Source organism: Cladophialophora yegresii, assembly GCF_000585515.1.
Source record: "Cladophialophora yegresii CBS 114405 chromosome Unknown aczIN-supercont1.1, whole genome shotgun sequence".
Classification (NCBI taxonomy): Eukaryota; Fungi; Ascomycota; class Eurotiomycetes; order Chaetothyriales; family Herpotrichiellaceae; genus Cladophialophora; species Cladophialophora yegresii.
The window spans coordinates 4,680,985-4,694,098 of record NW_006913045.1 but is presented as its reverse complement, the minus strand read 5'-3'; the positions used below and the strand labels follow the sequence as shown (position 1 = coordinate 4,694,098).

Sequence of the window (13,114 nt, the reverse complement as noted above, 5' to 3'; positions counted from 1 at the left end):
AACCGTTCTTTGTCCACAGTATGCGCGCTATCAGGGCTGAGTCCTGAGCTGGGAGCAAGTCCTCAGGTGTCCCACACGGAGTCGATCATCTTGTTGATAACCCCTGCCAATCAACCCAGCCATGAGATAGGCCTCCGCCTCATAGCCACAAGGAGGCTAAGACCGTATGATCTTGTTCGTACCCCAATTTCTGCAGCTCACGAATGAGATCAAATACAAAGCAAGATACCGAGTAACATTCCCATGACTCCTTTTCCAACGCTTACAGACTCAACAGTGGTCGGTCGTGGCGGTCGAAGCAGAGCCTGCTTCACGTGCCGCCAGCGACGTCTCCAACGCGGTGAGTGGTTAATCAGCTTGTTATCTACCAACAAGGCATGCAGCCACGAGCGAAGTTCCTTTGCGGTCCAGACGAAACGAAGCCAGCCTGCCGTCGGTGCGCGGCCGCCGGGCTCGAATGCAGGGGATACCCCGACACGATGCCCTTCACTGACGACAACCCTGCGCTACGGCTGCAGAGGAGGAACAAGAGCACTGGAGCGGGACTCAGACTTGCGGGACGGCTGGGAACCCAGACCTTGCTACCGCTCGGCTTCGCTTCAATCCCGCTCCCGCTCCCCCACGCAATGTTTTCGGCGGAGACGTCTACTTCGCATACTTTAGACATGCCCTCCGCGGCGGCAATTCCCTGCTCGACGGCCCGTGGCCTGGGTTCTCCGCCCTCAAGGACCCGGAGGGCCTGTCGCAACGGTGCATTACGTGCTTTGCGGTCTCGTTCTTCAGGAGGCGAAACCGTGACCCCCGCGCCGCGAGCAGGGGGGGCGTCTGTACGCCCGTGCGCTGGGCGAGCTGAATGCCCGGCTGTCACTACCTCAGGTTGGGGCGCCAGGGCAGACCGTGCTCGTGATTACGATTCTTACGGCTTGCGAGGTACGCATATATGTGTCTGTATGTGTAATGTATGTTTTGCGTGTGTGGGATGTACAGGGCGCCCATTAGCAATGGCACGGGGTGCAGCGTGGTGCAGTGTAGTGCGACGTTGGTAGCGAGCATATCACCTTCCCTTTAACCCCCTTTCCTTAGGTCTGGTCTGTCTGCCAGCTACTACTGACTCATATCGCGCGCGCCCTTGCTTGGTTCCCGTTTGATACGACTGTCTCATATCGGCCAGCCAACACAAGCGCACGCCTTTCTCTAAATTAACTGACGTGACATAGTACCTCTGCGCAACGACCCTAACCGCCTGGCTCAACCACATGCTCGGCCCAGCGACCTATTTCCAGCACCACGGCATCGACATCTTCGTCTCCGAAGACCGCCACACCCTCACACAATTCGAGGGCGACCGCTTCGCAATGCTCCTCGCAGCCATAGCAGCCCGCCGGCCCTTTTTGTTACAATCCAACTAGTGGATGACCCAGTCATGGAGGCGTGCGCAGGCCCACAAACCACAACACCAATACCTCCCCGATCTCGCCTCGCGGCTGCCGGACATGTATTTGGCCTCTACGCAACACCGTTACCACCGGTCAAAGAAGGCCGCCGAGATATGCCATTGCCATTGCCATGCGTTGGAATCCAGCATGCACGATCTCCTTCGGGACTTGCGCGCGTGGGAACAGGCGTGGCGGCGTGGAGACAACGTCCACGTCGAGGAGCGCGTCTTATCTGAGGCCGAAAGGCGGGCGTGCGGGTTCGCGACATGCCTGCATTTCGCGGATATCGATATCGACAGCGCGGCGTACACTTTCGTCATGTATAATGTCGTGGTGATCATCTTGTTGGAACTGTGGGAGAAGGCCAGAAGGAGGGTGGCGCAGGGGCTGGTGTCGTTGTCGTTGCTCGCGGGGGCTGACCAGGGGCATCACGAGCACAACCACGGCGACTGTGGGGGCGGTAGAAGCCATTCCCGTGACGATCCCGTTGTAGTGTCGTCGCCATCGTCAACCCCCCCCCCCCCCCCCCCCCCCCCCTCCAACACAATCCTTGACAGCCCAAGCCCCCCCTCGACGCGCGGCGCTTGATATCTGTCGAACACTCCCGCTTTACCGATCACCGTCGGGCTCCTGGGCGAATACCATCCACGTGGTCGTGGCTGTTCGTATGGCGCTTGTGGTTTTTCGACAGGAGAGAGAGACAGTCCACAGGCCGTCTGGCTGGAGGAGATTCTGCGGCAGATAACGGGCGAGTCGGGCCAGGGGTGGGAAGTTGGGAAGTACGCTATGCAGGAGTTTGGGTAATTAGCCGATTAAAGATTCTGAGTTTGAATACAGTATGAGGAGACGTGGTGTGCGCGAGTGATGATCGTGGTCCCGTCCAAGAAAGGGGTGTACGGATGTGCTGACTGACTACCTACGGAGTACAGTGACATAGGACTCCGGATGGCAGGTGAAATGGCAATCACGCAGGGTCCTAGCCGTTTCTTCGATAGGACGAAATTACATTATATTAACTCCGGTGAACAGATCCACCGAAATGGCGCTATTCATTCGGACTACTCGTACTCACCTACACACTACAGCTCGTCCTCCCTCCTACGGTCCTACAGGCCTACAGTACCCCTCACATGGAAAGCCATCCCGCGTCCCACACCCGCTCCTGTACGAGTATCAGACTGTAAGCTCCGTGTCCTATCTCCATGAGCGAGCATCTAGTGCCACCACTTTCGCCTTGAATGTTCTGGGCATGCGGCATGCCATGGCGTGCCAACCGTCTAACGTCCAATTGATGCAAAGTACGGCTGGATTAAGAGTTGCCGAGTCCGCGAGCATGACTCAGAGCTCTGCCCACTAAGGGTAGGGTTCGGCACAACCCCATGGCCCCTCAGGCCTCGTTCAGCAGGCACGATAACAAGCCGATCTCCCAGCTAGCCGTTGAAATGTGCCCCCCTCACTTATCCTCAATCCTCTGTGCCACCCTCTTCCATCTCACTCTGAACAAAGTCGACACATATATACCTCGTCATGGCTCTCGCGACTTGCTGCCTCAAATCATTCGCCTGGGAAGACACGCCCACAGGCCAAACTTCCACTCTAGGCCCCCTCAACACGTACATTGCCGGCACAAACACTGAGCGCGCCATCCTCTTCGTCCACGACGCCTTAGGCTGGACATTTCCCAACGCGCGCCTGCTGGCCGACCATTATGCCCGCGAAGTCGACGCCACTGTGTATCTGCCGGACTTCTTCGGCGGCGAAACCCTGCCCTTCGAACCTATCCTAGCGGGCCGCTTCCACGAGGTCGATTTCACCGGTTTCCTGGAGAGGAACGCCCGGCCCATCCGCGAACCTGAGATCTTCGACGCCGCGCGTGCGTTGAGGCAACAATACAAGAAAGTCGGCGCCATAGGGTTCTGCTACGGCGGGTGGGCTTGTCTCCGCCTTGGTTCCAAGGACCATGACCCCGCGCTTGTTGATGCCGTCAGCATCGGCCATCCTAGTCTCTTGACCAAGGAAGATATCGACGAGGCTGCGGTCCCTGTGCAGATGCTCGCACCCGAGCATGATGTCCCGTATCCACACGACATGAAGGTTCATACGTTCGAGGCTGTGATGAAGAACGGGCTCCCCTTGGATTACGTCCATTTCCCGGGCGTGGAGCACGGCTCTCTTGTGCGTGGGGATGCGAGGGTCAAGGGCGAGAGGGAGGCAATGGCCAGGGCGAAGGATGCTGCTGTGAATTGGTTCAGGCAGTGGCTATACGAGTGATTGTGCCTGGTTGCATCCTGATCGTCGAAGACGCTAAAGTGGAACAGACGAGCCATTGTTTGATATGTATTGTGGCGGTCCGAATGCCTTTGTGAAGCGTGGTAGATGGGTAGTTAAGATGCCGGCGTAGATGTGTCCTTTTGATCAAGTCGACGACTACCTTCTGGTGGAAATCGAGCAAACAGCAGAACCACAAAGCCTATCAAGGCGACGGCGGCGTTGCAGGCGAACACGAGCTCTGTCCTGCCAATGCTCGCAAATGCTGCAAAGATGATGCCAAAAATAGACGTGGTAGAAAGTCGGGCGATGTTCTCAACCAGAGAAACTCCTGCTAGCGCGTCTGTCCTCTCACTGCTGGTTGCGTGGCTGCCGACCATCTGCAGAACAGTCCCTTTTGCCGCCGAACCAGTGCCGGCCGCAAAGGGCAGAACCGCAGCAACAAGATACATCTGCCAGCCTTGACGGACGAAGGAGCAGAGCAGAGTCAGGAGCCCGTCGGCGATGAGCGAGAACTTCGTGTATGTAAGATCGAAGGCAAATGTCCGCTCTTGTGGGGGCCCCTCGTCTTTGTTATTGCTGCTAAGGGAGCTGTTTTCAGACGCCGAGAGTAGGGGTTCGCGTTCTGGCGGTGTTGGGGCCTCGCGCTTCTCCCGCTTGCTGGTCACCCTCCTTCCAATGGCGATCAGCTTGGGGAAGGCAAAAGTCAAGAAGACGCCCCTCAGCATCGAGTACATGAAAATCAGTGCGCCGTTTTGCTTGGTCCCGAACTCGAAGACGTTCGTCGCATAGAGCTGTAGCAAGGTCACCAGGTATCCCGTGGCCAAGATCCCGAGATACACTCCCCATGCAAGTAAAAAGGCCCCGTATTCTCTCCTGACGACACCGTCTCTGGTGATGAATTTGCGCGGAGCAAATACAGTCAATGGGCCGAAGAACTTGCCGATGGCCGAAGTGCCCTTCTTTGCCTTCATCGAGTCTGCGTCATCCTCGATTTTCTCGGCAGGTGGGATATGCGGCAAGAAGATGAAGACGTAGACACACACCAGTAAGAATAGCACGAGTGTCAAGCGGAAGGGAGCTTTGATCCCGAAGCTCTCACCCGCGATACCGCCCAAGAGAAACCCCATAGCAGATCCAAAGAACATGCTTCCAGTGAGTCTACCTAGAGCTGCCGTACGCTCCTCGTAGTCGACGACCTCGGTGATGAAGGTGTTGAGTGCCAGCAAGTAGCCGCTCGGACCGCCGATGACAGTGAAGATCTGCGAGAGCTGAATGATGATGATGCCCGTGCTGCCCCAAACCTCGACGCCCACATTCTGAACCACAAGTCTTACGGCAGGGAACAGAATCTGCGTCATCAACGTTGGCTTCACCCCAATGCGTTTGATCAGAGTGCCGGTCAGGAAGAGGTTGGCCGTGCCAAAGACTGTGGTGCTTGCGCCGAGGAGAGACACGGACATGGCGGTCGAGCTTTCAATCGGACGTATGGAACATCGGTCAGGCGTGCCTGGAGCTTCGAACGTTGATACCGGAGACAACGCCACGAGCGCCCGCCAAAAGATTGACGTTATCGTCTTTGACTCGGAATATTGTGCATCTTCCAACACACGGGAAGGATGGTCTTTGTAGTAAGCGTCGCAAGTCATCAGCCTGAAGACGTAGAGTAGCGGCACTTGTGTTACACCGAAGCTCAGGCTGGTCAGGAAGGCACAGAGCAGTAAGAGATACGGCACTGAACGAGGCCAACGGCCCGCTGGTGCTTCTGGTCCGTCATCATCTTCAGGTGCGATTTCTTGCACAGCGACGCTTTCGGCCACACTGATGTCCTCTAATGATCTCGTGCGACTGAGCAGAAGCGGCGCTGTCCCATCCTCGTCTCCGTGTCGCTGGTGGGTGGACGATCTCCGCCGACCACCGGTGTGGCGACCTGCCATGATTTGTGAATGCGTGACAAGCTTTGGTCCGTTACACAGCGTCAGCCTCGACTGCCCTCCCAGCTGTCATTGCCAGATGAAGGTTTAATGTGTAAGTCGTCGGTAGGCAGAGTATCTGTTTGTTAACATAAGATCAATTACACCAGTCATTGGGAGAGCATCGCGTGCAGATTTGTTGATGTAACCATAACCATAACGGCTCTGACCGCCCAACAGATACGCCAGAGAGGCGATGCCGGCCGCAATCCCGCATTCTTTATCTCCAACGCGTCTGAAGGTGGAAAGAATCGGCGGCGGCACGGAGCCCAAACCGCGAACTGCCGCCGCCGACTGAGCGACCTCGGGAGGCACGCGATTTTATCTCAGTCTGGCCTCACTTGCCTCCCGAGCCCCCCAAGTGCATGAGTGATGAGTGGTGCGGGGGACCCAGAGTTTGGGGAATAAAGCCTGTCAGACGAAGTCTCTTGCTGACATTTGCCATGTCATTCTGTTATTTGTGACTTCTGCTTGCCGGTGCTTGAACTCTTCCCTTCTTTACTCGTCGGTCACTTGTCCCTTGCTTTGGGGGTACTGCACGCCTTTATCGATATCCTCTCGAGCTGTAAGTTTTCTGATCAGAAGGTCGTCAGCAGTTGATCATCAATTCCCTCACTTCACCTTCTCTGTCCCTGTGACGGTGTGCCCTGCAGTCCCGCTTACCCTCGGGCAATAGAGAGAAAATGAGATTGTGGTGGGAATATCGGATCCGCTGACCATCCATTCAGCCCTACATCGTCGACCAAAGAGTACTTCGACCCTTCCGCGATGCATCTGATGCTATTACAGCGGGCAACAACCGCTTCAGCCTGCTGGTGTTGTCACTGAGCTCTCCACTCGGCTCCTTGAGGCCAGATCTTGATGACCCGAGGATCAGCGATTAGGTCATATCTTACTTGAGCAGCCCTGGTTGGAGTACGAGTGTGGCTTCGCATTATGAGTATCTGGGGTACGTGTGTTAAGCTTACAGCACCACTTCGGACCCGCAGCCGCAGCACAATAAGTCTCAGCGACTGAAAAGGTAGGTTCAGGACGTCATATTCCACAGTACTCGTTGCGAGCGCCTGAATCCCGGACCATCCGTGGCTTTGTGCAGCAAGCAGCAGGCCCAACAGCATGGAGAGACACAGCTGTATGTATATCTACCGGGCCACACTCCTGGGAAATGCCTAAGTGTCGTCCATTCCCTTCGGCCTGTCTCCTAAAAGTCGGCGTTTTGTTATAAAGCCTTGGCCACTCCGACTTCACAATTATGGCTATTAGAGACTCGATCTTCGTGGACGGGACATCAGCCCACGTCGTCTCAACCACCCTGCACTACTGGCTCGACCCGGCACACGGAGGATGCAAAGAGTTCTATGCCGGGACAGCAGGGGCATACCGCAGGAAACATGACGAACAACCCGCTCAAATCACGGACGTCAGAGGACACGAGAAAGACTTCACCCTCGACAAGCAGGGCTTCGCATACGTGCAGCATGAGAGCAAGGAAAAAGAGTTCGCAAACGAAGAAGGCATCAAGGAACGTCTCTACCCCGAAGTAAGCGAGCTGTTGAAGGACGTGTAAGTACAACTATGATGCCAACGTCAAGCGCGCTCCCACGGTGGGGACGCCTCCGATACGGAACAACACGATACTCACGCACCACCAGCACAGGAGCGACCCACGTCCGGCCCTTCTCCCACCTAGTCCGCTCGGAGAGGTGGGAAGACGTCCAAGCAGCATGGCAAGGCAAGAAAGACGACGACATCATCCGCAAGAAAGTGCCCGCCCGGTTCGCGCACGTCGACCACTCGTACACGGGCGCCATGCAGGTCCTGAACGACAACCTCACCGACGAAGCCGAGCGCGCCAGACTGACCACCAACACGAGGTGGGCGATAATCAACGTGTGGCGTCCGTAAGTCGCTCACTGCGTGCGCGTTTGCTCCATCATATGGTTGTGTACATCCTATGTGATGGATACCGACCCAGGCTCATCAGCCGGCTAACTCGGTATAACCTATATAGCATCCACCATCCCGCCACGCGAGACGCGCTCGCAGTATGCGACGCCCGCACCGTCGCCGAGTCGGACCTCGAGGGCGTGACCGCGCACCTGCCCCCACCAGGCAGCGAGAGCGGCAGCAACACGTACGAGAACGTCAGCCTAGGAAGGCACTTCGAGACGTGGGCCGTCAAAGCCAGCCCCGCGCACAAGTGGTATTACAAGAGCGGGATGACGCCTAACGAGGCGTTGTTGCTCAAGATCTTCGACTCGAAAATGGACGGCCGCGCGAGGAGGGTGCCGCATACTTCGTTCGCGTGCGATGAGGACTACGGGCCGTCGCGACACAGCGTCGAGGTTCGGTGTTTTGTGTTTTGGGAGGATCAGAGCTTGGAGTGAGAATGAGTATGAAATCACGGGAGAAGCAGCTGAGGTGAGTAAGAGGTACAGTACAAGTAGCGACTGATACGTAGGAATGATTGGGGATAGTAATTATGGAGGCTGCAGAGTCAAGGCGAAGGTTGGGGAGGGGTGAACATGGGACTTGAGTGAATAGGGAGTCGAGTCGACAAATGAGGAGACATAGGTATGTACCTCGCATTGCTTGCGCTCATGGGGGTCGGCACCTCCTCATCTGGGGTACTTGTGCTGAGTTGCCTACTGCTGTGTGTACTGAGCCAGGGAGCTCACTGCCCTTAAACGCGCATAACGTGTAATGTGAAAAGGCATGGCGAATCAAGAAAAGATGCCAGGAATGTGAATGTACTCACACCACTTTACGCTTATGGTCTTTCCCTGGTACATACCCTCGTCCAGAGTACACTCGTACTTTCATAGACTTGCCTACCACTGTATGTACCAAGCCACGGGAGCACGGTGCCCCTAATGCCTCAATGCCGTAGAATGTATGGAGAGAGGAGAAGAATACATCGAGTGATGAGTATGTGTGGAAGCTGTAATTGTCTACGGAGCACGGAGTTCGGTACGGAGTCCCTCATACAATTCTACATGGTCATAGTCATTCGTATCTCCTCGAAGTCTGGCCCGTTTAGCGACGACTACGGCACAATTGACTAGCATGTATCTGAGAATTCGTACAGCACTCCGCAAGTCAGGACGGAGGCGCGATCATGAATCTAGCACTTCATACCTGGACAAGGCTAGTGTGATCATGAGTCCACGTCGCAGCGAAGCGCACACTATGAGAACACGATAAGATGTCACGTCTCATAGAAAAAGCGAAAGCCAAGGCACTCCGTAGCTATCGGGAAAACTCCTAGCTGACAAACGCGAAGATTGCTCAACCAGGTCCATTGATGAATTATGTATCACTATCGAAGAGAAACAGACTCAATACATTGCATCGGTCGTGAGCATCCCGCCGCTCTCGATGAATGGTATTGTCATGGAAGCCATCTCCGTGTCATGATAGACGCCCCGGGCCCAAACCCCAACCCCGCCCAGAGCTTGGTCATCAGGCAACGGACGGTAAGGTGAAATCAGCGCAGGAGACGACAGCCATTTACAACGCGGCGGCGAGACCCATGAGGGCCAGGACACCGAGCTCGACCTTGGGCAGAGCAGCAGCGCCGGTGAAGGTGGCAGGAGCGACGGGGGCGCCGGTGTAGTCGGCAACACCCCAGCCGGAGCTGGAGGCCGAGGCGGCAGCGACGGGGGTTCCCCAGCTGCTGGAAGCAGGGGCCACGGGGGTGGCGGAAGTGCTCGTGGTCCAGTCACCCCAAGTGTAGCTAGTGGAGGTGGTGACGGCGGCGGCAGGGGTGCTGCTGGTCGACGACTTGGACGCCTCCCAGTCGGCCCAGTTGATGCTGGAGGTCGTAGTAGCGGCGGCAGCCTTGCTGGAGGTGGAGGTCTTGGAGGCTTCCCAGTCGGCCCAGTTGATGGAGCTGGTCGACGAGGTGGTGGCGGCCTTCACGGGCTTGCTGCTGGTGGTAGAGGCGGTGCTGCTCTTGGACGCTTCCCAGTCAGCCCAGTCGATGCTGGTGGTGGTGGCCTTGGCGGGGGTGGTGGTGGTGGTCGTGGTAGTGAGCTTGGACGGGTCCCAGTCAGCCCAGGTGGAGGAGACGGCGGCGCCATATGCCGAGGCGGCGAGAGCGGCAATGAGAACAGTCTTCATTTTTGAGGTTGGGGGTTGGTTCTGCTGAACGAGTGACTTAAGTTGGTTTTGGTTCGACGAGGAACGTTTGGTAAAGAGTGACTGAAGTGAATTGCGCTTGGAGGAGAGAAAAGGAAGACCGAGAAGAGTGTCGAGGACGCATTCTGATATATAGCATGTCGCAACTCGGCGGACTCCCAGACGCAGACACAACAATAGCATCCAATAGGGGTCAGATATCCACCCTCAATTCATGCCTAAGATCTCGCGTCCACATTGTTCATTTCTCTCGTGGCTGTGATGCGCCGAACTTGTGAGTCAAAGTTTGCTGTTCATTCGTCCTAAAGTGGGATTGGGTGCCTCTAGGCAGAGGATTAGCCGACTCCAACTTCCCCTGTTAAATTGCTTCGAGCAGCGAGTGCTGGAAGGCGAAAATAAACGGCGCTATGGTACGGCGTAGCTACGCGCCGCTCCACCGCCATATGGTTGCTTGGGGCCAGGCTCATAGCAATCCAGCGGGCCATTGGAAAGCAGGAGAGATGGCGTGATTGGTTGGCCTTCAGGGGTTTGTATATTTTGGATGGTTAAAGTCGTATCTCCCAACGCGAAAGCAGTAGCTGCTCAATTAAGCTCTGGCAGCTCATTGCTTGTTCAGAAACGACGTGGTTCCACGCCATCCCGTCATAGCCGTTGAAAGCCTCGTGTGCGAACCACTCACAGCGCATATGGAACAGCAGAGCAATCTCTGCACAGGATGGTGGTCCCGATCCCATGGCGAAAGGCCCCAGGGTTACAGTCCTTTCGTGCTCGCTAGGCAGTCCCTAGCGAAAGGTCAAGAGCACCGGGCTGTTTGGAAGCAAAACAGCGCGAGAAGAAATGAAGTCGAGAAGGGCAAGGTTAGGAAGAGGACATCCACTGGCCTCCGTTGGTCGCAAGCTCGTTGCATTGCCAAGGCCGCTACCCCCTGTCGCATTTCCGTGTCCGGCCAATGCGCTTAATTCCCGAAATGAGATTGATCTCCCAAGCGTATCGATAGTGGAGATAAGCTTGCGACACAACAACCACTGAAAGGGCTATACTCCGGCCATAGGGGAGCGAATCGGAGTCTGTTCTCACTGTCGGGTGGGTAATTAGTCATTCTGCTCGCAAGACCACCCATCCCAGAGATGCTCATCAAACCGCGGCACAGGGAGTATTTCTGTTTTTGGCAGATGCGATCGCCCAGCTGCGGATCGCATGTTGCTTCTGGATCCGTAATCCGTAGTAACTGTGCTCCATCATGTTTTGAATAGGCACGACGTTGCTCACCGCTATTATGGGCCCAAATCCAGGGGAAAGGCCTCTGATCGGATACAGGGTGCGAAAGGTAGCGCCTTTGCGATTCTGAGCTGAATTCTTCCACAACGAAGTCGGTGTCGTTTATGAGGTACGGACGGCCTATCTTGATCGATACTCCACGGTCAATGATATAGACCATCCACCAGAGCATACGACGGTATTCTCTCTGGCGGTACGTCAGCTGATCCCATAAGGCCTCATTGTTCAACTCCAAGGCGAATGACAGCTCTACAGCAATAGCCTTGGACATCGACATCGCTTCGCTTTTTTCCAGCATTGTATAGTAGAGGACCTCGAGAATGTGGACTCGCAGCACGTCGAGGCAGGGTTCGTCACTCCACGAATATTCTGCCAGGAGCTTGCGACTCTCCTGATGCCATTCGGCGGCAGTAATAGCGCAGTCTTCCTCATCATGGGATTCACCTGATGCTGACCGACCGCCTAGGTATGTGGCGAGCGCCAGGATGGTGCAAGTAAGCGCCGCGAGGGCCAGCAACTCTGGTCTCCTAGGAATCCAGGTCGTACGGCCTTGATAGGTGCAGTACCGGTCGAAGAGCAGGAGCAGACGCTGATAAAAGTCCGCACGGTCAATGCAGGGATAATAGATCTCCAGTTCGTCGAAACAGTATTTAATTAGGAAGCCGAGGCTCTGGTTTGGCTGCAGCCTGGAAGGAATGAAGTTGCAGTTGGCATTGCTGCCCGTCGAGGGACACGTTCTGGCCGTGCCTGCATTTGGGAACTGCGGAGGCTCGGTTGCCTCTGGGAAATTGATTGTTCGACCGGGTGAGTGAGCCAGTCTCCATGAGTTGATTCTCAAGGCCTGAACTATCTCGCGCCTTGCGCTGCAGTGCACTTGTCAATATGGAGTACCCAGACTCCAAAGCGTCAAGATGGCATACCGTGTGAGGGCTTCCAGATCTGGCTTTCGCAGCGTCACCTGGCTGATTTCGCATTAGCTGCGGTCTACGTCGTTGAGATGTTGCGAATCTGCATACGCGACCTCTGCTCGAAGTGCAGTTCCGGCAAGGCACTTCGCCGCTGCACTATATCACAGCGTCAACGAGCATTCTCTTCCTCTGAGTACTAATGAGTTACTCGAACTTTCCGCCTTTTGCATTCGGTGCTAATCATTGATGCGTCGTATCAGCACGGCGTGAGAGGTGTAAAGTGAACGCTATCTTTGCTCACCAAGCCTGACTTGCATATTTCATTCTTTGACCTTGGTGTGGCAGCTCCGCAGTGGTGGACGACGCGGAATGTTGGTTTGAATAGGATGAAGTTGGACTCTCCATGGCTGAGCAATAGCTGGCCTGGGCGAAGTATACGGATTCGTCAAACGGTAACCTCAACTTCTCGTGGACGCCGTTGGACTGATACAAGAGGTACCAAAGTCAAGCGGCGCACCCGCCACTCCTGGCCTTGCGGTTCGGCTGAGTGCCTGGGCGAATATCCTCCCACGCTGCCGACCCCGCGCAACTTTCACCTTGGCTTCATCTCGGCCTCACTCTACATTGTACGTTTCATTCCGGAATACACTCACATTCAACTGCGTTCAATAACTCCAGCTTAAAGTTTCTTGAGCGACTGTGTCGCGACAGGGTTCGATGTTCGTTCTGCAGAGCAGTGGCACTGATGTCAACAAACCGTCCAGTGTCACACATTCCTCACGACTAATTGTGGCGTTGTTACAGTCCACCGGTGGGTGAACTGTGCACCTCACGAGATCGAGTCCGCAGCCACTCCAACTATGTATCATGTTCAATGACCTCTTGCTGGGACTCAATCACTTTCGTACACAGCGGAAACGATCGCAAGGGACTGCTCTACCGACGCACGCGATGGTACATAGTATGAATGAATCACCCTCCTCATGCTGACTACGCCCTCTCCCTCTGAACGACATTAACCACCACTTCACCTTTCTTCACTTCTCCAACACGTTCAAACTGTTCCGAATCATGTCAGTAGTCTGTCTTGCATTGTAACAATCAAGACTTC

General features: G+C 55.5%; 4 protein-coding genes across 4 annotated transcripts; 2 read left to right on the top strand and 2 right to left on the bottom strand.

Moving 5' to 3' along the window:
* Positions 1–2,963: 2,963 nt before the first annotated feature.
* Positions 2,964–3,707, top strand: A1O7_01688 (esterase/lipase; the record flags this gene model as incomplete). The annotated part of the gene is made up of 1 exon (XM_007755724.1): positions 2,964–3,707. One exon carries the CDS (start codon positions 2,964–2,966, stop codon positions 3,705–3,707), a length of 744 nt encoding a protein of 247 aa, XP_007753914.1.
* Positions 3,708–3,820: 113 nt separating this feature from the next.
* Positions 3,821–5,641, bottom strand: A1O7_01687 (uncharacterized protein; the record flags this gene model as incomplete). Its single annotated transcript, XM_007755723.1, has 1 exon — positions 3,821–5,641. The coding sequence occupies one exon, from the start codon at positions 5,639–5,641 to the stop codon at positions 3,821–3,823; it is 1,821 nt and encodes a 606-aa protein (XP_007753913.1).
* A 1,288-nt stretch (positions 5,642–6,929) lies between these two features.
* On the top strand, positions 6,930–8,064 carry A1O7_01686 (uncharacterized protein; the record flags this gene model as incomplete). The annotated part of the gene is made up of 3 exons (XM_007755722.1): positions 6,930–7,240; positions 7,330–7,578; positions 7,689–8,064. 3 exons carry the CDS (start codon positions 6,930–6,932, stop codon positions 8,062–8,064), a joined length of 936 nt encoding a protein of 311 aa, XP_007753912.1.
* Positions 8,065–9,187: 1,123 nt separating this feature from the next.
* A1O7_01685 (uncharacterized protein) lies at positions 9,188–9,799 on the bottom strand (the record flags this gene model as incomplete). The annotated part of the gene is made up of 1 exon (XM_007755721.1): positions 9,188–9,799. One exon carries the CDS (start codon positions 9,797–9,799, stop codon positions 9,188–9,190), a length of 612 nt encoding a protein of 203 aa, XP_007753911.1.
* Positions 9,800–13,114: the final 3,315 nt, after the last annotated feature.